General features: G+C 44.7%; 2 protein-coding genes across 2 annotated transcripts; both read left to right on the top strand.

Annotated features, from left to right (window-relative positions):
- Nucleotides 1–2,786: 2,786 nt before the first annotated feature.
- LOC136639006 (olfactory receptor 2T27-like) lies at nt 2,787–3,722 on the top strand. Its single transcript, XM_066613033.1, has one exon. The coding sequence runs from the start codon at nt 2,787–2,789 to the stop codon at nt 3,720–3,722; it is 936 nt and encodes a 311-aa protein (XP_066469130.1).
- Nucleotides 3,723–16,155: 12,433 nt separating this feature from the next.
- LOC136641896 (olfactory receptor 2T2-like) lies at nt 16,156–17,091 on the top strand. The gene has a single exon (XM_066617998.1). The coding sequence runs from the start codon at nt 16,156–16,158 to the stop codon at nt 17,089–17,091; it is 936 nt and encodes a 311-aa protein (XP_066474095.1).
- Nucleotides 17,092–23,901: the final 6,810 nt, after the last annotated feature.

The following is a 23,901-nucleotide window of genomic DNA, read 5'->3' as shown; positions in this document are numbered from 1 at the left end:
ATAAAAAGAATTGTATAGTATTATACAAGGCACCTGAAAGTGCTAAATTTTCTTCAGGGATATTTTCTGTTTCCATCAACAAACCTTTAATTAAAGTCTTGGGATCAAACTCCCCAAAAGCCAGCAATCATTCACAATATTTTTTCAGCCATTGTAAACACTGGGCAGCCTGGGGGATATAAACAGTGATCCTTATTGTGGCCTGATACATTGAAGAACAGCTTTTCCTCAAGGGATTGGACCATGGTGCCGACAGTCATAGAACCTATAAGGGCTGAAAGACCCCATTTTGCCCCCCAGACAGGGGCTCAAGTCATTGGCAGCTGAGATGCAGCAATATAATGTAGCACTGAGATCACATTATTTCATAAAGACATCTCAGTAATCCATATTAGACAAAACGATAGATTAAATCTCTGTCTGACTGCTACCTCCGTGACTCAGCGTAACTGACATTCACGGGATAGCCATACATTGACTTGCAGAAAGAGAAGGCAGATGAGCATCAAGAACATGATTTTCTTAAAATACTAGAAGTATGGGATTTTTCAAGTCATGCTGCATTGGAAATCCACTCTGCTTTCTTGAGGATCCCAGCTCCATCTGCTGCTGATAGGGACACATAAAGGTATGCGTTTTTTAGCTAGAGGGATTTGGGGTTATGAGTGGGTCTTAAAGTCTAAATTTTCCTTGAATTTTCTACCTCCCCAGATTGTGGGGGGAAAATAAAAAAAAAGTAATTTGCATTGACATTACAGTACAGTATTTAATTTAAAAATATTTGTATTTTGCTTTATCTTCCATGACTTTGAAGGCTTATACTATATCGCTGCAATTTTCAATCTTTTTCATCTCTGGGCACACTGACGCTAAAATTGACAAGGCACACCATCGGTTCTTTAACAACTGACAAGGCACATCGTGGTGCTGATGGGGGACTCACATCCCCCAATGGCCTTAATAATAAATGACCCTCCACAAATTCCCGTGGCACACCTGCAGACCCTTTGTGGCACACCAGTGTGCCATGGCACAGTGGTTGAAAATCACTGCTATATAGCAACCAGATACAAGAGACAAAGAGATTCAGATGCAGAGTGTGGTCATATCAGTTTCAGTCATGGGATCTAGACCAGTGTTTTTCAACCAGTGGTATGGGTACCACCAGTCGTACTTGAGGTGGTGTCTGGTGGTACTTGTGTGACCCCGGATACCTGCCGGCCAGCAGCAAGACCAGGAACACAACACAACAAACAGTGGTAGGATGCTTCCAAGGATGCTTTTCCACATCTGAAAAAACCCTTCAGTCAACCCTGAGCCTCTTCCTGGTGTTTGTTGTGTCGCATCTGGCCTCCCAACCCAGAAGTAACTGGCAATGATGTAATCGCCAGTTACTTCTGGTGGACCAGGTGAAGTGGTACAGTGGTACAGCAATTTTGCATGCCATCACAAACTGAGCACTGATGTTCCTGTTCAGGACAAATTCTTCCAGGCAGCTCTGTGACTTGGTATCAACCGTTTCATGCTTTGCATGCAGTCATAGGGGATAGAAGGATAGGTGAGGATAGGATTGCCACATAAATTGATTATGATATTGCTTGACAGATTGAGCATTTTTATGCTTAGTCTGCACTTCCTTTAAGATGTGAAAGGTTTCAGGTTGTGTTCGCATTCCAGTAAGCAGCCTGCAATTCAGCAAATGACAGATGATTATTCTGACACCAGGCATATCCCTGCCAATATTTAGTTCTGTTCATTTCCAAAGGAGAGAGGAATGGGATAGCCACATACTTGAGAGTAAGCCCCATTGAACCCATTGCGATTTGCTGCACAGTAAACATATGTACCGTACTGTGCTTTTAGAGTGCTGAACTCTGGCTTTACTGTATCCATCATCATCATGATCATCACCATCACCACCACCTCTCCTGGCAAGACATTCTTAATTCATTCCCATGACAGTAGGTTTATCAATTGACCAGAAAAGGGGGGGGGGAGACCACAGAGACTGAGCTGAAGAACTTAGCCGCAGAAACATGCAAGTATTGACACTCGTCAGTAGTTGTTATTACATTTTTTAAGTGACTGGTGGAATACTTGGCAAAGGGCATCTTAAACAATATGTTCCACTCCATTGCAGTGAATGGGGGAGGTAATACATAGAAGTGCTTCACATCTCTATTGTGTGCACCTGGGGCTCTCACAATGCCTACCTTCAAAATCTGCCATACACTGAATCAGACCATCAGTCCACCAGGGCCAGTACTGTTAACTCAGACCAGTAGTGCCTGTCCACAATTTTACACAGGAAATGTTTTTGTCCTATCTGGAGATGCTACAGATTATTGGGACTTTCTGCATGGAAAGCAAGAGCTCAGCCCCCTGAGCTATAGCACTTCCCTCCCTCTCCACTCAACCAAAATAGCACTATAATCTTAAAAGATTTATTTAAACTCACATGATTTCATAAATTGCCTGATAAAACAGATCTAACTTTCCACAGTGAAGAAAACTCAGGGAGAACACCTTTAGATCAAGACATTTGAGATTTCTGGAGTCCCCCCAGCCCATCCCAACTCTCAGTCTGAGATCCACGTGGCCACGCTTGCGTGGAACTGAAAGGAACTTATGCAGCACATTAATTCTCAGTGCCAATGTGGCGAGTTTGAAATGGTATTTTAAAAACTGACCATGAAACGAACCTTTTGGGGTTAACTAAGATTTGTGTGTGTGACTTTTACAGTTGTTAATACTTCAACAACATTGTTCTTCTGTCTTCAGGGGCAATGGAAAATGCAAATGGGACGTCATGGACAGAGTTTCTTCTTGTGGGGCTTGTACATCTAAAGTCGCCTACTGTTTTCTTTGCTGTGGTGCTTTTTATGGCCTTCATTGCTCTGTTGGGGAACTCTCTCCTCCTGTTCCTTATCCAGTTTGATTCCACCCTTCATACTCCAATGTACTTTTTCCTGAGTCAACTGTCCTGCATGGATATGGGTCAGATCTTCATTGTGGTCCCTAAAATGTCAGTGAGCTTTTTAACACAGAGATACGCAATTTCACTCTCAGGGTGTGTGGCCCAGATTTTTCTCACTCTGACCATGGGGAGCTCAGAAAGCTTTGTCTTGGCTGTCATGTCATATGATAGGTATGTGGCCATCTGTAGGCCCTTGCAATACCCAGTCCTCATGAGGAGAACCATCTGCATTATCATGACAGTGGGGATCTGGTCTTCATCATCACTCATCATCCTGGTCATTGCCGTTTATGTACAATCTCTTCCCTACTGTGGGTCAAACGTGATTGACCATTTTGTTTGTGAGTTCCCAGCTCTTCTGAAGTTATCCTGCACTGACACATCTGCATTTGAAAAAGTGATATACTTTGACAATGTGTTGTTAATTTTTCTCCCCATCTTAGTAATCCTTTCTTCCTACATAGCCATCCTTGTGCAAGTTTTGAGCATGCGCTCAACTGAAGGAAGGCACAAGGCCTTAGGGACCTGCTTATCTCACTTATGTGTAGTGAGTATCTTTCTTGGGGCATCTATGCTGACATATTCGGCCTCTGTGACATCGTACTCAGCTCAACAATCCATGATTTACTCTGTGTGCATCACCGTGGTCCCCCCAATGCTGAACCCGTTTATATACAGTCTACGGAATCGAGATGTGATCACAGCACTGAAAAAGCTCTTTGTAAAATGCATACCACAGAAATGATATGCTCCGTTTGTTTAATTATTGTTCAAAATTTTAAGTTGTGACAATATAGAAAAATTTATCAAATATTTGTAGAACGGTCAGAGAACAATAATGCACATTTGTATCAACATTGTACATTTTCCAAATAATTAAATAAACCAAGGTTCTATCATAAATTTTTCTTTACATTGTCTTGCATCTCTTGCTATTTCACTTAGGGCACAATCCTGTTATGGCATGGGCAGAGGAAGGGCAGTGAGTGGGTCAAGAGGGGGCGAGGCCAGGATCCAGTACTTATGCTGGATCATATCCACATTCCTGGTGTTATGTATGTGAGTATTATCACCTGTGGGAAAAGCAACAGGTTATATGTGATTGGCTGTCCAATCAAGAGGGATGTAGGCTTGTTGGAGTTGTATATATATCTGGGGTATTTGTGTATGTGGGTGTGTGATTTTAACTCATTTGGAGTATGAATAAACTATGATGGAACTTTTAATCAAGTCTACTGATGCGTGAGACCCACTATATAACACCTGGGCAGCCCGGGGCAGCTCCAGTCTCCCCGGATCCACACTACCTCTTCAGATGGTGCAGATTTGAGTAACCCCATTGAAGCTGCTGCCATTTTACCAGGAATAAGGGGAAGCGATTCTCCTTGCCCCGGGCTGCACCGCTTTGGGCCCCAACTCTGCCTTGGGTGCAGGGAAGGCCCACTGTCCTGCTTGCTCCAGGGGAGGCCAGGATTGGGCCGCCCCAGAGCCATTCTATGCATATTTACTCAGAAGTAAGTCCTAGAGTATTCAATGAAGCTAATTCTCAGGAAAGTGTGCATAGGACTACAGTCTTAATTTATATAAATGAATGGCTTGCCTGTTCCACTAATCTATTCTTGCAATCAGCTTTGCACAGCACACTGAAGGCCTAATCCTGTGCAACTTTCTGGCACCAATGCAGTCACAATGCAGCCCCAAGGAACAGGAACTAATGTTCCCTTACCTTGAGGAGGCCTCAAGGCTCTGTTTGCATGGCTGCATCTGAGCTGGAAAGTTGCACAGGATTGGGCCCTGAATATTTTTCATGAGAAATGGTATATGCTGCCATGACGCCCTGTGGAATGGGCTCTGCCAGCTTCTAGGAAGGAACTGAAACTGCGATCCTATGTGTACTTTCCTGGGAGTAAGCTCCACTCTAAAAATGGGACTTACTTCTGAGTATATCTGCATAGGATTGCAGTGTAAGTATCCCTCCCAATGTTTCCTTTCCGCTTACATATTCGGTGAAGGTCAAAGGGCTTTTGAGATCTGTGGTACCATCTCCAGTTTTTTCATCGACAATATTTTCAAAGTCCCATCACCTACATGTCCAGGACACGAGCAGAACACAAATAAACTGAGTGCTTAATGAGCTAAGTCTCTAGTCAGAAATGGATAAATAATACCCAGGATACTTTATTTCCAATTAGTAAAAGTTTTGCACCAGTGAAAATATATGGACCAATCTGAAATTAGTGAAATGACAGCTATTTGCATCAGTCGCTGAGTTTGTTCTGTCTTTATTCTCTGGGGTGTGAACTTTTCAGACAATTAAACAACACAAGTTGAACACACAAAATAAGTTGTGCTTCCTTATTGGGCAGCCCAATGCTACCTAAATCCCCATGCAGTGATGAAGCCACACCAGTATGGCTATGCTGCAGCCAGCTGGGAATTTTTGGCTGCTTGAGATCTCCCTGAGGGTAAGGGGACATTTACCAGGGTAAGGTTTCCCCAAGGTAAGGGGTTATCTCTGGCACAAGTCTGAGTTGACCCATGCAGGCAATTAAGTCTGGAAAGGGGTTCGGATTCAGCACATGCCACCACCACCAAACCTGCCCCCTCCCAGGGAATCCACCCACCCTGCCACATCTTCTCCCCATTTCACACTCTTCCCACCTGTTCAAGGCCTCTTTGCCATTCCCCTGCCCAATTCTGTCCCCTAAGCAGGGCTTACCTGCTTCATCAAGCTCCCGTCACTCCACTGGCGTTCCTGGGAAGGCTTTGGCCTTCCTGCCAGCACACTGGCTCCCTGTGCAGCCACAAAGCGCATTATGGTGGTTTTGCAGCAGCTAGCACCAACAGAACATGCCTTCCACTGGTGCTTCTTTTAGTCAGGATTGGGCTGTAAGGCTTATAAAACTTTCATGGCAGTAAGCCCCATGTAAAATAATGAGGCTTTCTTCTGAGTATTCAGCATAGAATTGTGCTGCCATTGATCCACGAGCTAGCTAATGAGGTCATATCCCAGTTGTATTTCACCTTAAATACTTGCAGTCAAAGGCCTACCTGAATGTGAAAGCCACCTTTCACCTACAAACAGCAAATGGGTCAGTCTATTCCAAAGCCTTGTGTTCTGTTTTTCTCTAGCCCTTCTTCCCCATTGCGCCCAGTTAATGTATCCCACAAATGTTTTTGGAAGTAGCTTCCTAGGCTTTGACAAGCTGGAAAGAGAAGATACATTCTGAAGATGGGAATTCACTCTCAATGTTGTCAAAGGGCCCCATCGCATACAAAACCAGCAGCGTCGGGAGCCTTGCTTCCCATGAAGCAAAGTCTCACATACTGCAACATAAATACTAGTAGCTTGGTGAATGTTGACATTTACCAGTTCTTAAGATGTTGATCTGCCTTGCGATGTCACGTGCATCCCTTTTTTGGGGCTTTGAAAAGTGGAGCGGTACCCAGCACCAGTATATACAGCACTTCTTCATCACAGTGACTGCTCCATCAGGCAACGTTATTCACATGAGATACTCTGTATGCACGAAGGATCTCCTCTATGGAGAACTCGTGCAAGGAAAGCGCCCTACAGGTAGACCACAGCTGCAATACAAGGACATCTGCAAGAGGGATCTGAAGGCCTTAGGAATGGACCTCAACAAGTGGGAAACCCTGGCCTCTGAGCGGCCCGCTTGGAGGCAGGCTGTGCAGCATGGCCTTTCCCAGTTTGAAGAGACACTTGGCCAACAGTCTGAGGCTAAGAGGCAAAGAAGGAAGGCCCATAGCCAGGGAGACAGACCAGGGACATACTGCACTTGCTCCCAGTGTGGAAGGGATTGTCACTCCCAAATCGGCCTTTTCAGCCACACTAGACGCTGTTCCAGAACCACCTTTCAGAGCGCGATACCATAGTCTTTCGAGACTGAAGGTTGCCAACTAACTCTGTATGCAATACTACAGCAGCTTGGAGCGAGGAACCATATTGTGTGGCTAGCGTCCCGTCCTCCCAGCCGTTCTGCTTGCTTGCCGTTGCTGTTGGAGAATCTGTTGCCGACTTGTCATCACACAGAAACACAAGGATGCCAAAAATGGTGAGGTGCATTCAAGACAAATGTGCTAACTGCCATAAAACAAGATCCCCTCCAGGAACGCAAGGAGGAGGTATAAATTGCCAGATTAATAAAAGAAAATGCTCCATGCAAATCTTCAAGGGGGACCTCACAGGACCTCCTTGCAGCTGTGATCGGCTGGTGGCTGCCATTTGGTTTTTGCCCAGAATAGTCCATTCTGAGAGGCATTTTTGATGGGGGAAAAAGGACAACTGCCACCAAAAAAAGAATTCATCCAACAGTGAGAGTGTGTTTCACCCCCTCAAACTGGAATTTCACTGGAATAACACCTCAACCTGGAATATCACTGAAATGTCCCCCACCCCCGTTCATGGCCTGCCAATGGGGCTATGAAATTAGAGTGAACTGTTTTGGTCCAGCAACACCTCAGAAGCCATGGCTCCACAACTCCACCTTTTCCATTTCCCAGTTAGCTATGTTCCATGTATGACATGGCATGACATGGCCACATTGTCAGGGCCGTATTAACCCATGGCTGGGCCCCTAGGCTTTCGGGTAGTTTCAGTTTCAGTTTAGTTTTATTACAGTCACCAATCAGCATAAAGGCTTTCGGGTATTTCGGGCCCCCTACTACATTTCAATCTTTCACCCCACTGCAGTGGACAGCCTGATGCTGGTATGGTAGGTACTTGACTGCAGTACGTAGCCACACATATATACTATGGCGCAGAGCCGTAGGGCGCAGGTAACAGTGCCTCAGTATAAAATGAATGATGGGCCCCTAGTTCCTGCGGGGCTCCTAGGCTTCAACCCAATCAACCTCATGAGTAATACAACCCTGCACATTGTAGATTCTTCCATCCCATAAAGTGGGCACCAATCAGGTGCTAGAAAACCAAGCTGAATTGACATATTTATATTTTGTATTGTAGTAACGTTCCACCTCTGTAACTAATTGAAGTCTTGGTGCCAAATTCCCTGACTGTGAAGAAGGCTGAGAATTTCTCTCTGGGGATTATACAGACTGGATAGCTGGGTGACAAGCTCTTGATCCAACAAATGAAAAGGCACATGGGTTTGTTTTTTTCTTCCTCTACAAATACTGAGCTAGTGAAGCTTGGGAAAGATTTGACAGTGTAGTTGTAGATTAGCAGATGTTGCTTTTTTTTTTTTTCTCCCAAGAAATATGCTCTTTTTTTGTAGTTTAGGAAGTCCAAGCTGTTTTTGCAAACAGTCTCTAATCAAAGAGTTGAGAGTTTACATTACAATTTGAAATCTTTTATTCTGTGGAAAGAAATCAAGAAAACAATTGGAAACCTACTGCCAGGAATAATAATCATGGTCGTTTTGTGCTTGTAAGGTAAGCAATCTTAATAAGCACAAATTAAAATATCTCAGTAATTGAGAACTACTTATTTTGACTTTTAAAGAATGCAAGTGCAATGCATGTTTGCATTAAGAAACCAATTGTAACTCTTTTTACGAGAATCGTGGTGGATAGTTTGGGAAGCTACAAGAGAAGGGAGGTACAAGAGAGTGCCAACTTTACTCCACTATTGATGTTGCAGGTAATGTGTGGGATATTGCAGGCAACAGTTTGTAGTGTGCCATATAATTATCCTGGTCAACACTTTTAGTACATAGACGGCTGGCCAGTGGAATAAACAATGTATAGCAAGCTTGTGGAAAACAAACAATTTAGGAAAGGACCAAGTTCTCTGCCAAGGCTGTAAGAAAGAGGCATCAAAAATATTTGACTGAGGTAGCAGTTAATTGCAGGCAGCATCATTTCTTAACTCTAAATATGTTTGGAATTCTTAAGGGTATAACAATGCAAACCTATATATGTCTCCTCAGAAGCAAGTCCAACTGGGTTCAATGAGGCTTACTCCTAGGTAAGTGCATATAGGATTGCCTTCCAAGTATGGTTTGCGATTTTATGTTTTTAGCTTTGTAGTGGCCTATGTGTTTCTACAAATTCTAGAAACAGTCTTAGGGCCCAATCCTCTCCAACTTTGCAGCACTGATGCAGCTGCAGTTCAGCCCCATGACACCCCCCTTCCCCACAGGTTGCAGCACACACCCTACTGGCACGGCTGCATCAGCACAGGATAATTGGATAGGATTGCACCCCGAGTCTGCTCTCCGATACACTTTCTCCTGCTGCTTTTTAAAAATTTGTGTGCCTTATCATTTAATGCTCAGTGCCTCCAACACTCCTTGTGGCTGCTTGTTTCATAAAACAACTGAAACACAACTAACACACTTTGACACACTAACATACGTTCAGTCCATTTAGAGCCCAATCCTGAGCTCTGTGTCACGGCTCCATGCCATGGCGGACTGTCACAAACGTGCCTTAAGGCACATTTGCGAGCCTCACCGCCAGGCTCCTGCCCGTGCTAGCACAGGCTAGTCTTCTGGACCACCAAGCCATGGCACGGTAAACGGGAGTGGGGCAGCGTCGGGAAGGAGGCATTCCGGGGAGGGGGGAGGCCAACAGGGGGCAGAGGGTGGGGGGAGGCGTGATGCAGAGGTGTGACACAGGAAGCGGGGCAGGCTGGAGGTGTGCCGGGGGAGGGGAGGAGGCAGGTCCACGGAGCTCTGCTCCGCAGGATCCAAGGTGCTCATGGACGGCTCCGCACCCTACACGACCACCGTTACTTTACTGCCAACCTTTTGGTTGGCAGTAAAGTGAGTACCCCATTACAGGGCTGCTTACTTTATCCAGGAGAAGGGGACAAAAGTCCCCTTCTCCCGAGGCACCTCCCATGGTAGCCCAGCACGTGCAGGATCCGGCGGCAGCCATTCTTGGTGCCGCCAAGGCTGGGCGCTCCGGGCAGCTCAGGATTGGGCTGTTAGTCAGTTGTGAGTTTAGGCAACATGAGATTTTGAACTTAAATAAATTCATTGTGTCTTGACACTGCTCCCTGGAACCTGAAGCACACCCTGCTTGAAAAGAAATGGACAGTGGATGATAATAAAGCTAGAATTCTGAGACATGTTCCATAGAGAGTGAGGAAAAAGAGAAAAAGGAGAATTGTCAAGGCAAGGTGTGGAGATGGGCTGGTGGATGCACCTATAATTAGATTCAAGATTTGGGGGAGACAAATAAGAAGATTTCTATATGGAACAGGTGCCATTTGATAGACTATTGTTAGAAACAAAAGAAAAATATACTTTAAAAAAATGTATATGTTTTTATTGCATTTTGAGATGCAAGAAGAAATAGTATAACAATGTATGATAAAATGGGCACAAAATATAGGCCACAATATCATAATAGATCAATGGGAACAGATCTGGAAGCACAATATAAAACTTATTAGAACAACACATTTTAAAAACCTGAATTATTTTGTTTAAAATTATTTTGTTTAAAATTATTTTGGATGTTATAGATAAAGAAAAAGATGTGTATTTAGTTATTATGATTTTAATTGTAGTGAGGATTTTATATGTTAGATATTGGGAGGATTTTAAAATGCCATTGAAAGATGAATTATAGAGAAAATAATGAATGTGGCGGAAATGAATAGGTTTTCAGAAAATTTGGATCAACAACGAAAACCAACACAAATTGAGCAATGGAAATTATTTTATGCTTGGTTAAAAATGAAGTTTTAGAAATATATGATAGGGCATTTAGATGATTGCATTACATATATACTATGATATGATATAATAGATGAATGATGAATGAAACATGATATTAAGAGGTAAATTTAGAAGAGGAAACTGATTAAAATCTGTAATGATTTATTAGTTTTAGGGATATACAATGATATATGATTTCCTGCATCCCCTTTTTTGTGTAGTGAAGTTTGTTGTGTTTTTTTGTGTTATGTGTGTTAGTTTATTTTTGTTTATATATATAAAAAAAAAAGCACACCGTGCTTCATAGTTTAAAATTTGTCTCTACATCTGTGAAGGAAAGTTAGTTTTTTTTAAGTGCTTAGATAAATATATGCACCTTAGAAATGAGTGTGTAAGGAAGATTGCATTAAAATGTCCTTTTCAGGCTACACTTTGCTTATGTGTTTTCAACTTGCAGTCACTAATGTTAGAAGAATTTCTGGGGCTGGCCCTAGACCTCTTGATGCCTGAGGCTGCATGCCTATGATGTGCCAGCCTCTACTCCTCCTACTTGCCTACTTGGGACAGGGAGCCATTTTTTGTTGAAAAATATAATAATAATAATAATAATAATAATAATAATAATAATAATAATAATAATAATAATAATAATTTATATACTGCTTTTCAACAAAAAGTTCACAAAGCGGTTTACTGGGAAAGTCAAATAACTAATGGTGGTGATGGTTCACTCCTCCTCATGGTGCCACTGGAAACTCCCCATCCTCAGTGAAGCAAGCTGAACATGGACCAATACAGGCAACAGGCCCCTGCGACAGACTGACCGGTTTTCCAACACGAATTGGATGAGCATGTGCTCCCAAAGACAAGCTAGGACATCCTCCGCAAACGACGCGTTCAGGCAAGGCCCAGCCTGTTCAAAAAACAGACAAGGGATCATGGTGCAAGGACAGCACCAGGACACAAGCAGACTAGTCCAAAACCAAAAGCATGATACCATGAAGAACATCTGTGCTGCCACCCTCAATGCTGGCTCACTCACAGGGCAATCAGCTGAACTTGCCAGAGCACTCAAACAATGCCACATTGATATCTGCGTGCTCCAATAAACTCACTGGAGCAATGCAAAGTCCTGGCCAATTGGCGATGGCTACGAGGTCAACTACCGTGGCAGCCTAAAGATGCATAATGGTATTGGCATTGTCATCTCAAGGCGACTCCATGACACAGTCACAGAGGTTGGACGCTTCGACAATCACCTCATGAAGGTTGTACTTGTCCTGGCAAAGCAGCGCGTTCACTACTTCTCTGCCTACATGCCCCAGACTGGCTGAACCGACAGTGACAAGGATGCCTTATGGCAGCTGCTTGACAAGAAAGTCAAAGAGGTTCACCCTGCAGACCACATCGTTATTGTTGGTGACCTTAACAGACACGTTGGTGAAACAGCAGACGACTACAGTAGCCATGGCAGCCACGGATTTGGCATCTGTAACAGTGATCGAGAGAGTGCTTGACTTCGCTGATGCCCAGAACCTCGTCGTCACCAGCAGCTGGTTCCAGAAGAAGCCTTCACATCTTGCAAGATACTACAGCAGTGGCACATTGTCACAGGTTGACTTCATCCTCATACGTTGCTGTGATCTGAAGATTGTCCTTGACACCAAAGCAATCCCATTCGAAACGGTCGCTACTCAACATTGCCCGCTCGTCACCAAACTACGCATCAAGCCGCCAAAACAGCAATGCGAATTGCACTCCAGAATCACACACATCAAGTGGTGGTGTATGCGAGAGAAAGAGACCGAACTTGTTTCATGCATCCAACTGTCCGCCGTAACAACTGTTGAAGAAATGTGGCAGAAGGTGGCACATGCTATTAGCGAGGCTGCACGTGCTTTGCTCAGTGTGACGAAGTCCGGCAGACACCAAATTGACCGAGACACCCGGCTCTGGACTGATGATGTCAAGGCAAAGATGAGAGAGAAAAGGCGGCTTTACCACGTCTTCTTCAACAACAAGATGCCTGCTAACTGACAGAAGTACCAGAACGCTTGTCGCGAAGCAAAGAAACTTGTTGCCTCCACAAAAGCCACACACTATGACGACATATACAGGAAGCTTGACATGTGTGAGGGTGAACGCAACATCTACCAACTTGCCAAGTTGTGGCATCGCCAAACCAAGGTTATCGAGAAGTTTTGCGGCATAAACAACAAGAGAGGACAGCTGATCAGTGATCAGAGGCAGGCAACGGAACGAAGCTGATCCCGCAAACAGCTGCCACTCATGGGCCTGTGCAGCCAATCGGGCCTGAAGAAGTCTCAGAGGCGTTGAAACAAATGAAGCCAGGCAAGGCAACGGGTCCTGATGATATTGCTGCAGAGCTCTGGAAATTAAGCTGCTGGAACGCAGTCAATTGGCTCCTGTGCTTCTTCAACCAGATCATCGCTGAGCCTGCCGACTGGCAATGTAGCACGACCAGCCCGATCTGGAAGAAGAACGGCAGCCCCGCTGACTGCAAATTATCAGCCAATTCACCTCCTCTCTAACACAATGAAAAACTTCAAGAGGGTCGTCGACTGCTGCATCCGCAACATCGTCCAACTCATGACAAACCAAGCAGGCTTTGTCGGTAGCTGTGGGACGACCGACACAGTGCACACCGCCCGTCTCCTTCTTGAGAAGCACCAAGAGAAGCAAAAGCTATTGCTTGTTGCCTTTATTGACCCTGAAAATGTGTTCCATCGCGTGCCACATGATGTCATCTGGTATGCGCTGCGCAGCCAAGGTGTGCCAGAAGAACTTGTTCAACGGGTGAAGCTTTAGCACAAGGACCCAAAGGGCCACGTGCAGGCCGTCGCTGGAACATCAAAAGACCTTTGCATTACGGTCTGCATCCACCAAGGCTCGGTGCTCTCTCCTTTGCTGTTGATCACGGTGATGGATGTCATCACCCATGATCTGCAAAAGCCGGAGCCGTGGACATTTCTCTATGCAGATTATGTTCTACTCATGTCTGACAACCAGGCAGACCTTGAGCAGCAAGTACAAGCTTGGAGCAACCATCTTGCACTGTTTGGCCTCCGCCTCAACATTAAGAAGACGGAGGACATGACGATGGGCCCCAATGAGCTTTGGACAATCCGCATAAATGGCATTGACCTGCCATGTGCTGAGACATTCCAATACCTTGGCTCGATCATCACAGCTGACGGAAGCCTGAGTCATGAGACTACTGCGCAAGTAAATGCAGCCTGGACAAAGTGGCGCATGATGACCGTGTCCTCTGTGACAAGAAGATCAGTGACTGTCTCAAGTCGAAGATCTACCGAATGGTCATCCAGCCGATTGCACTCTGTGGAGCTGAATGCTGGCCAGTGACAAGGGAATTCGGATGTTGCCTTGGTGTCATGGAGACAAAGATGCTGCGTTGGATCAGTGGTATCACTTGTTTCGACCACGTCCGCAATTACGACATTCGGCAGTGGTACGGTGTTGCTCCAATCGCCAACAAGCTGGGAGAAACCCGGCTTCAATGGTATGGCCACGTTCTGTGTGCCAACAGTGATACACTGGCACAGAAGGTCCTTCAGTTGGAGGTCAATAGTGAACGACCAAAGGGCCAGCTGAAGCGGCGCTAGCTTGACACACGACACGGCGACATGAAAATCACCTGCCTACACCCAGACCAAGACTACAATCAAGAAAAATGGCAACAACAATCCAAAATAGCGGACCCCGCCACCACAAGGGACAAACGCTAACAAAGAGGAAGAAGAAGAGCATATAGTCATCATGACTTGTGACCTCTGATGGACTTTTCCTATATCAATCTGTCCAATCCCCCTTTTAAAGATATCTAGGCCAGGTGCCATCACAACATCCTGGGGCAAGCATGTTAATCCACAGATTTACATGCTGAATAAAGAAATATTTTCTTTTGTGTATTCCAACTCTCTTGCCACTCAGTTTTAGTGGAGCCAATTCTTATGACCCCTCCAAGACCAGTCATTTGGGGAACATGCAGATCCTGCACCATTTGCTTCAAGACTCACTCAGATGGAGCCAATTTATGTGGCATCCCCATTCAATTGTTTTGGTCCATTTACATAGATTTTTAACTCTTGTTTCTGCCGCTGCTTGTGTTGGCAGTGGCAGAAGCAGCAGGCAGCTCCTGTTGGGTGGCATCTTAAATCCCCCTATTGTTCAAAGTCACCGGCTGTGCAAATCCACCTTCTGCAAGTACTTGTTCCGTTTGAGCTAACATGTGGTAGGCAGGGATGGGCAGATCCCTTTTAACGTGCTGAACTCTGGCTTTACTGTACCCATCATCATCCTCATCACCACCACCACCTCTCCTGGCAAGACATCCTCAACTCATTCCAATGACAGTAGGGTTACCAAATGACCAGAAAAAGGGAAGGGGGTTACCACAGAAACTGGCCTGAAAAACTTGGCAGCAGAAATGTGTGAGCATTATCACTTGTCAAGAGCCGTTAAATACATTTTTAAGTGGCTGGTGGAATACTTGGCAATTGCCATCTTAAATGATATGTTCCTCTCCATTGTAGTGAATGGGGAAGGTAATACATAGAAGAGCTTCACTGTTGTGTGCACCTGGGGCTTTTAGGATGTCGATCTTCTAAATCTGCCATATATTGAATCAAACCATTGGTGCACCAGGCCCAGTGCTGTCAACACAGACTGGAGGTGGCTGTCCACACTTTTAGACAGGAAATATCTCTGCCCTACCTGAAGATGCCAGAGATTACACCTGGGACCTTCTGCATGGAAAACAGAAGCATAGTCACCGGGTAGGTGGGACTCGTCAGCCTGGGAAGGCAGCTCATCTGAGAGAAGGAAAACTCTGATCCCAAATCTCCACTGCCTTGTGGCTACATCCAGTTATGGAAAAGGCTTCAGGAGTCAACCTTGAGGCAAAATCCGGAGCCGGAGTCCCTGAGGCAGTTCATGGCTGAACACAGTCACATTCTGGCAACTCCTGCGACGCCGCTGGAACCAACCGTATTGGCCTCTGCCTTTCCATTGGACCATTTCAGTGACGTGGAGAAGGGGGATTTGCTGCATGGGTAACAGCCTATCCTCCATACCTACTTTACCCAGGCTTCACGCACTGAAGAGGACACTCTGTTCCAGAACCACCATTAAGAGCGTGACACCATAGTCTTCCGAGACTGAAGGATGCCAACTCAGTCCCCTGAACTATAATGCTTCCCTCCTCTCCACTCAACCAAAATGGCACTTAATGTACGTATAATCATATAAGCATTATTTCATTTCACTTGATTTCAACTCCTAGTCTGAAATCCATGTAACCATGCCTGTATGGAACTGAAATGAAATTATGCAGGGCATTAATTCTTATTGTAAATGTGGTGAACTTGAAACACTGTTTTAAAAACTGACCATGACACGAACCTTGTTGGGTTAACTAAGATTTGTGTGTGTGGCTTTTACAGTTATTCCTTCCTCAAAAATATTTTTCTTCTGTCTTCAGGGGCAATGGAAAATGCAAATGGGACGTCATGGACCGAGTTTCTTCTTGTGGGGCTTGTACATCTAAAGACGCCCACTCTTTTCTTTGCTGTGGTGCTTTCGATGGCCTTCATTGCTCTGTTGGGGAACTCTCTCCTCCTGTTCCTTATCCTGATTGATTCCACCCTTCATACTCCAATGTACTTTTTCCTGAGTCAACTGTCCATCATGGATATGGGTGAAATTCTCACTGTGGTCCCTAAAATGTCAGCAAGCTTTTTAACACAGAGATACGCAATTTCACTCTCAGGGTGTGCAGCTCAGATTTTTTTCACTCTGACCATGGGGAGCTCAGAAAGCTTTGTCTTGGCTGTCATGTCATACGATAGGTATGTGGCCATCTGTAGGCCCTTGCAATACCCGGTCCTCATGAGGAGAACCATCTGCATTATCATGACAGTGGGGATCTGGTCATCATCATCACTTATCATGCTTGTCATTGCCGTTTATGTACAATCTCTTCCGTACTGTGAGTCAAACATGATTGACCATTTTTTTTGTGAGTTTCCAGCTCTTCTGAAGTTATCCTGCACTGACACATCTGCATTTGAAAAAGTCATATACTTTGACAATGTGGTGGTAATTTTTCTCCCTATCTTAGTAATCCTTTCTTCGTACATAGCCATCCTTGTGCAAGTTCTGAGCATGCGCTCAGTTGAAGGAAGGCACAAGGCCTTAGGGACCTGCTTGTCTCACTTATTTGCAGTGAGTATCTTTCTTGGGGCAGCAATACTGACCTACACTGTTCCTGTATCCTCTTATTCATCACAAAGGTCCATGATTAACTCTGTGTTCATCACTGTTGTCCCCCCAATGCTGAACCCTTTTATATACAGCCTGCGGAATCGGGATGTGATTGCAGCGCTGAAAAAGGTCTTTATAAAATGCAGACCACAGAAATGATACATTCCGTTTGTTTAATGATTGTTCAAAATTTTAAGCTGTGACAATAAAATTTATCAAACATTTGTATAATGGACAGAGAATAATTATGCACATTTGTATCAATATTGTACATTTCCAAAATAAATTTTTAAAAAGATTCTATGGTAAAGTTTTCTTTACATCATCTCCCATCTCTTTCACTTACAGAGCAATTCTATGCATATTTACTCAGAAGTAAGAACCAGAATATTCAGAGGAGCTTACTCTCAGGAAAGCGTGCATAGGACTGCAATCTTAATTTATATAAATGAATGGTTTGCTCCACTAATTCGTTCTTGTAATCGGTTTTGCAAAGCACACAATCCTATCTAACTGTCCAGCACCAATGCAATCACATTGCAGCTTCAACATAAGAGAAAAAATGATCCCTTACCTTGATCCCTAACTGCCCTGCCCACTGCAGATTGGCATGGGTGCAAAAGCACTGGATAGGATTGTGCCCTGAATATTTTTCATGAGAAATGGTATATGCTGCCATGATGCCCTGTGGAATGGGCTCTGCCAGCTTCTAGGAAGGAACTGAAACTGCAATCCTATGTGTACTTTCCTGGGAGTTAAGCTCCATTGTAAAAATGGGACTTACTTCTGAGTAGATCTGCATAGGATTGCAGTGTATCCCTTCTGATGCTTCCTTGCAGCTTACATATTCAGCAAAGGGCTTTTGAGATCTGTGGTACTGTTGCAAGGCAAATCAGCAACTCAGATAAGTAACTCAGAACAACTCAGTACACAGGGATGAAGGTTCACAGGCTTTTATTGAATTGTATACAGTTGGTCCACGGGACACATGTCCAAAGAATGGACCCCCGTCTGAACGCTGGTCCTTAACTTTTATACCACACATTCCTTTGTCTGAAAATCTAGACTTCTCATTCGCTGAAAGTTTGACATCATAAATGGGGCTAACTCTTAATAGGCTCTAGATAAAATATCATTTACATAAAAGATAGAAAATAGGTGGGCAACAAGTGAGCAAAACCATTGATCGGCTCTTATTTACATACAGGTGGGGTTTCACCTTAAAACTTAGCCAAAATTACACAATTTCCAAAAGTTTTCAAAAACCAGTAGGGTTCGCTGTAACATCCTCATTAAAGAGAACACAAAAACACTTAAACACGGGTATGAACACCTTATTTGGTAGAACTTCTGACACATTTATTGACATATATTCCTTTCAAACCCTTCCTAATTAGGATGGCCTTACTTGAGCCACCCATCTTATCTCTTCTGCATCTCTTCTCCTGGTTTTAGTAAAACACTGTGGGGCTCTCGGCCAACCTCTGTTAAGCAAGGTCCTTTAAACTTCCTTTTAACAGTTTTACTCTATTTGTGACTACTGTGACCAGTTACTTATTAAGGGGCATAGTGGTGTATATCTTTGCCAAGAAGTGACCTCTTCCCTTTAGTGGTTGCCTAGCACCTGTTAAAGCTAAGGCTTTAGCCAGCTTCTTGTGATTTTTCATATAGTTTAACATAAAACAAGCCATACTTTCACTGCATCACATTTTCCTTTTAAGAAATCCTTCTCCCATTTACCTTCAAACAAGTTACTCAGACATTACATGCCAGGCAAACTGCTTTCTCCCTCTCTATCTCTCTCTCTGCACCTTCCTAATCAAACCTGCACCAACCCCCTTTAACATTCATTTCTCCATTTCAGTTATAATTCAAACAAAGACTGATTCTCAAGAATGTTCTTGGTTATCTAATTAAATATATTCTTTTTCTAAATTAGTCTCTTGTAGGTGTCTGTGTCCAGCTAGCTAAACGCTATACAGTTTGCCAAAAAGCCTTGCCAACTGATAAGCCTTCCCTGCAATACTAAGGCTTTTCTTACTTCTAATGACTACAATGTTGCATATATGTGTTTTCTCAGCTTGTGATATCTTGGCTGGCCGTATACTTCTGCCAAGAAGGAGTTTATCTGTCTTTGAGATACAGCTCCCTTTTCCAAATTCCAAAAAGTATCAACGCAAGACTTTGAGGGCCCAAGGTCTCAGCTAGCAAAACAGCTTTCTAAGCAGCTTTTTCTGTGAGACTAACTTATGATTTTTAGATGAGAACAGCTTTCACTATTCTATGTGCCTTTATGCTTTAAAATAATTCTTTCTACGCTGCTTATACTTTACTGGCCTATCCAGTGACTTTACAGTCTAGGGTCAAAGGTCAACGTGCCTCAGTACCTTCTCCAGTTTTCTCATTGACAGTATTTTTAAAGTTCCATCACTTACATGTCCAGGACACTAGCAGAACACAAACAAGCTTATCTGAGTGGTTAATGAGCTATGTCTCTAGTCAAAAATGGGTAAATAATGCCCAGGATACTTTATTTCTAATTAGTAAAAGTTTTGCACAGACGTTTTGGAAAATATATGGACCAAACTCAAATTAGTGTAATGGCAACTAATTGCATCAGTTGCTGACTTTGTTCTGTCTTTATTCTCTGGGGTGTGAAACTTTTCAGACAATTAAACAATACACAAGTTGAATAAATAAAATAAATTACCTTTCCTTATTGCACAGCCCCATCCTACTGAAATCCCCATTCAGTGATGAAGCCACAATGGCATGGCTATGCTGCATCCCGCAGGGGATTTCTGGCTGTTTGATGTCTCCCCAGGGCAAGGGGACATTTATCAGGGTAAGGTTTCCGCAAGGTAAGGGGTTATCTCTGGCACAAGTCTGAGTGGACCCAAGTCTGGAAAGGGGTTTGGATTCAGCACATGCCACCACCACCAAACCTGACATCTCCCAGGCCTGATCCAACCACTCTGCCACATCTTCTCCCCGTTTCACACTCTTCCCGTTCAAGTCCTCTTTGCCATCCCCCTGCCCAATTCTGCCCCCTAAGCAGGGCTTACCTGCTTCGCCAAGCCTCCATCACTCCACTGGCGCACTGGCTCACTGTGCAGCCACAAAGCGCGTTATGGTGCTTTTACAGCAGCTAGCACCAACAGAACATGCCTTCCACTGGTGCTTCCTTTAGTCAGGATAGGGCTGTAAGGCTTATAGCACTTTCATGGGAGTAAGGTTCATGTAAAACAATGAGGCTTACTTCTGAGTATACATGCATAGAATTGTGCTGTCAAAGAGCCCAATCCTGTTCTTGGTGCACTGGCATATTTGTGGACCCTATCACTGGGCAAGCACCAGTGGTAGCTCAGTGCTGGCTAGCGCCAGGTTACCACTGGGCAGACACCCAACCTGCGTTGCTTGGTGGTCACATCGACCGCAGAGCAGCAGAGAGGTAAGCAGGGGTGTGGGGGGGAGGCATTCTGGGGAGGGGGGAGTCAAGTGGAGGGTGGGCAGAGAGCAGGGAGGAGGCGTGTTGGGGAGGGGAGAGGTGGGGAGAGGGCGGGGGGGAGTCTCACATATTGCAGAATAAATACCAGTAACTTGGTGAATGTTGACATTTACCAGTTCTTAAGATGTTGATCTGCCTTGCGATGTCACGTGCATCCCTTTTTTGGGGCTTTGAAAAGTGGAGCGGTACCCAGCACCAGTATATACAGCACTTCTTCATCACAGTGGCTGCTCCGTCAGGCAACGTTATTCACATGAGATACTCTGCATGCAATACTACAGCAGCTTGGAGTGAGGAACCATATTGTGTGGCTAGCATCCCGTCCTCCCAGCCGTTCTGCTTGCTTGCCGTTGCTGTTGGAGAATGTGTTGCCGACTTGTCATCACACAGAAACACAAGGATGCCAAAAATGGTGAGCTGTATTCAAAACAAATGTGCTAACTGCCATAAAACAAGATCCCCTCCAGGAACGCAAGGAGGAGGTATAAATTGCCAGATTAATAAAAGAGAATGCTCCATGGAAGTTTTCAAGGGGGACCTCACAGGACCTCCTTGCAGCTGTGATCGGCTGGTGGCTGCCATTTGGTTTTTGCCCAGAATAGTCCATTCTGAGAGGCATTTTTGAGGGGGAAAATACCAGCTGCCACACTCACACATTAGCCACCAGTGAGAGTGAGTTTCACCCCCTGAAAATCAAGCACCTCAACCTGGACTATCACCGAAATGCCCCCCCCCCAGTTCATGGTCTGCCACTGGGTCTGTGAAATTAGAGTGGCCTGTTTTGGTCCAGCTCCACCTCAGAAGCTATGGCTCCACAACGCCGCCTTTTCCATTTCCCAGTTAGCTATGTTACATGTATGATGTGGCGTGACCTGACCAGATTATCAGGACTGTATTACCCCATGGCCGGGCTGTATTACCCCTGGTCCAAGAGTCTATTCACAAGGTGTTATCCGTACAACCCCACTGAAGCGTACGAGCCCTTTTCACTTGTTCATCTCCATGGGGAAATGACTGTGTGAGGGATTCTCCACAGAGTGGAGAGTTCTGTCTTTATTCTCTGGGGTGTGAACTTTTCAGACAATTAAGCAGCACAAATTGAACGAACAAAATAAATTACTTTCCTTATTGGGCATCCCAGTACCACCTAAATCCTCATGCGGTGATGAAGCCGCACCGGCATGGCTATGCTGCATCCCGCAGGGGATTTTTGGCTGCCTGAGGTCTCCCCAGGACAAGGGGACATTTACCAGAGTAAGGTTTCCCCAGGGTAAGAGGTTATCTCTGGCGCAAGTCTGAGTTGAACCACGCAGGCAGATTAAGTCTGGAAAAGGGTTAGCTAGGTCATTTGACACCCGGGGCCCATTTTTGTCACCCCATATGACTTACTTACTTAATTATTAATAATTATTTATTAATTATTAATTATATTGTTTAATTAATTAATTCACTTTTTATACCACCCTTCCTCTAAGCAGCTCAGGGTGGTGTATATGGTTCCTCCCCTTATTTTGTCCTCACAACAACCCTGTGAGGTAGGGGAGACAGAGATAGTAATCGTCATGACATGGAATGAATAATAATGGCGAGAAAAATAAATGCAATGAATCTTTCCCCACAAGCAATGGATGAAATTCTGCATCAAATGGTATATAACATGATGGTATTATTCCTAAAAGCCAAGATTTCCAGAATTTTGGTCACTAGGGTGTCACCGTCACCCCCCCCCCCATGTCTCGTTGGCCTGTTTTGAATTAAGGCAGTGGTTCTCAAACTTTTAACACTGGGACCCACTTTTTAGAATGTCCAGGAACCACCGGAAGTGATGTCATGGCTGGAAGTGACATCATCAAGCAAAAAAAAATAATTATAAATGATTAAATTAAAGAAAAACAGATAAATAAGGGGAAACCAGCCCTGTTTCACCAAGTGAATTTTCTCTGTAGCCTGCCTGCAGTAACACCCCCACCACACACACACACACACACACACACACACACACACACACACACACACAGATAAATCAGTGAGATTTTCACCCCTCCCCAGTGCCCACCTTACCAGCTCAAGTCTCTGTTTTATTCTTTGGGGAAGGAGATGCTGCCTTCTGGAGCATTTGTTGAGCTCCACTTTCATCAGATGGGGACCATGCAGCTAGCCTTGCATTCCCCTTTGCCTGACTTGACCAGCAGCCAAGGCACATTTGCTTACTCGCGAGTAAATGCGGCCGTGTGGCTTACTTTCGCTTTCCATAGGGCTCAATACATTCGTCTGCTTGGAGGGAGGGACATCCTTCTTGGGTGTTTTTGGGGAACTGCTTTCATTGGATAGGAACCATTCTGGTGTCATTGGATTCCTCTCAGCCTGCCCTGTCCGACGAACTATGGCAAGGTTGCCTACTCATGAGTAAATGCGTGATATGGCTGTTTCATTTTCCACAGGGTTCAATGCATTTTTTGGTTTCCGGTTTTTTGGCCATAACTTTTGATGGAAAGAAGATATTTCAATCTGGTCTTTTGCATTGCATTCCACTGGAAATTCTGCATCCAATGGTATATAGCAAGATGGGGCTACTCCTACCCTTCACGATGTTAGCGATGTTGGGGCATTTGTGGTGTTACACCTCCCAAGGGTGGTACCCGGGGCGGATCGCTCCCCAACCCCACTAGCTACACCACTGCCCCTGCCCAATTCTGCCCCCTAAGCAGGACTTACCTGCTTTGTCAAGCTTTTGTCACTCCACCAGCATGCCTAGGAAGGCTCCTCCCTACCTGCAACAGCACCTTCCAGAAATCCTGCTACTGGCTGCTGCTCCTGTGCAGTGGCTTGTAATGGAGTCTCTTCCTCCTTCTCCTCCTAAATAAATAAATAAATACAGGGTGCAAAGCAGGGTGATTTTTGGAGGGTGGAGGCACAAAGGGGGTTAATAGTACTGCACTCCCAGGGTTCCCAGTTGCCAGCAGCTTTTATCCCATTAGTTCTCTTAGGGTGAGGAAAGGAAGGGTTGTCCTCTCTCTGTCCATCTTCCAAATTGCACTGTATACTGTAAGACCTCATGAACTCAACAGCTGTGCGGAGAGCCAATGAACTGGTCCCAGAAATGAACCAGCATACAGAGCAGCTCTTGCCTCTCAGGGGTTTGGCGTGTCCAGTTGATGTGTCCAGCCCTCTTCTGAAGTGTTGCCTTTTCTGAACATTTTCAAAGGCGGCTCCCAGTTAAGCACATTGCAGTACTCCAGCCTTGAGGAAAGGAAGGCGTCCACCATGATGGTTGCCTTCCCATATCCTGAGAGAGAGGCTACCACGGCAGTAGTAATGCAGCTCAGCGTTTGATGTATCTCAGCAAACAAATGAATGGGCAGTGGCATAAATAGGGGGTGTGGGCCACACCGGGTGATTGCACACAGGACGATGGCACCACTCTTGGTCACAATTTTTGAAATCTTGGTATTTTTGACTAA

This window comes from Tiliqua scincoides, chromosome 2 (genome assembly GCF_035046505.1).
Source record: "Tiliqua scincoides isolate rTilSci1 chromosome 2, rTilSci1.hap2, whole genome shotgun sequence".
Lineage (NCBI taxonomy): Eukaryota > Metazoa > Chordata > Lepidosauria > Squamata > Scincidae > Tiliqua > Tiliqua scincoides.
The sequence above is the reverse complement of the archived record's forward strand: the minus strand, read 5'-3'. Positions and strand labels throughout refer to the sequence as shown.

Coding starts and splice junctions, on each gene's coding strand:
- LOC136639006 (XM_066613033.1), top strand. CDS start 2,787: ATGGAAAATGCAAATGGGACGTCATGGACAGAGTTTCTTCTTGTGGGG.
- LOC136641896 (XM_066617998.1), top strand. CDS start 16,156: ATGGAAAATGCAAATGGGACGTCATGGACCGAGTTTCTTCTTGTGGGG.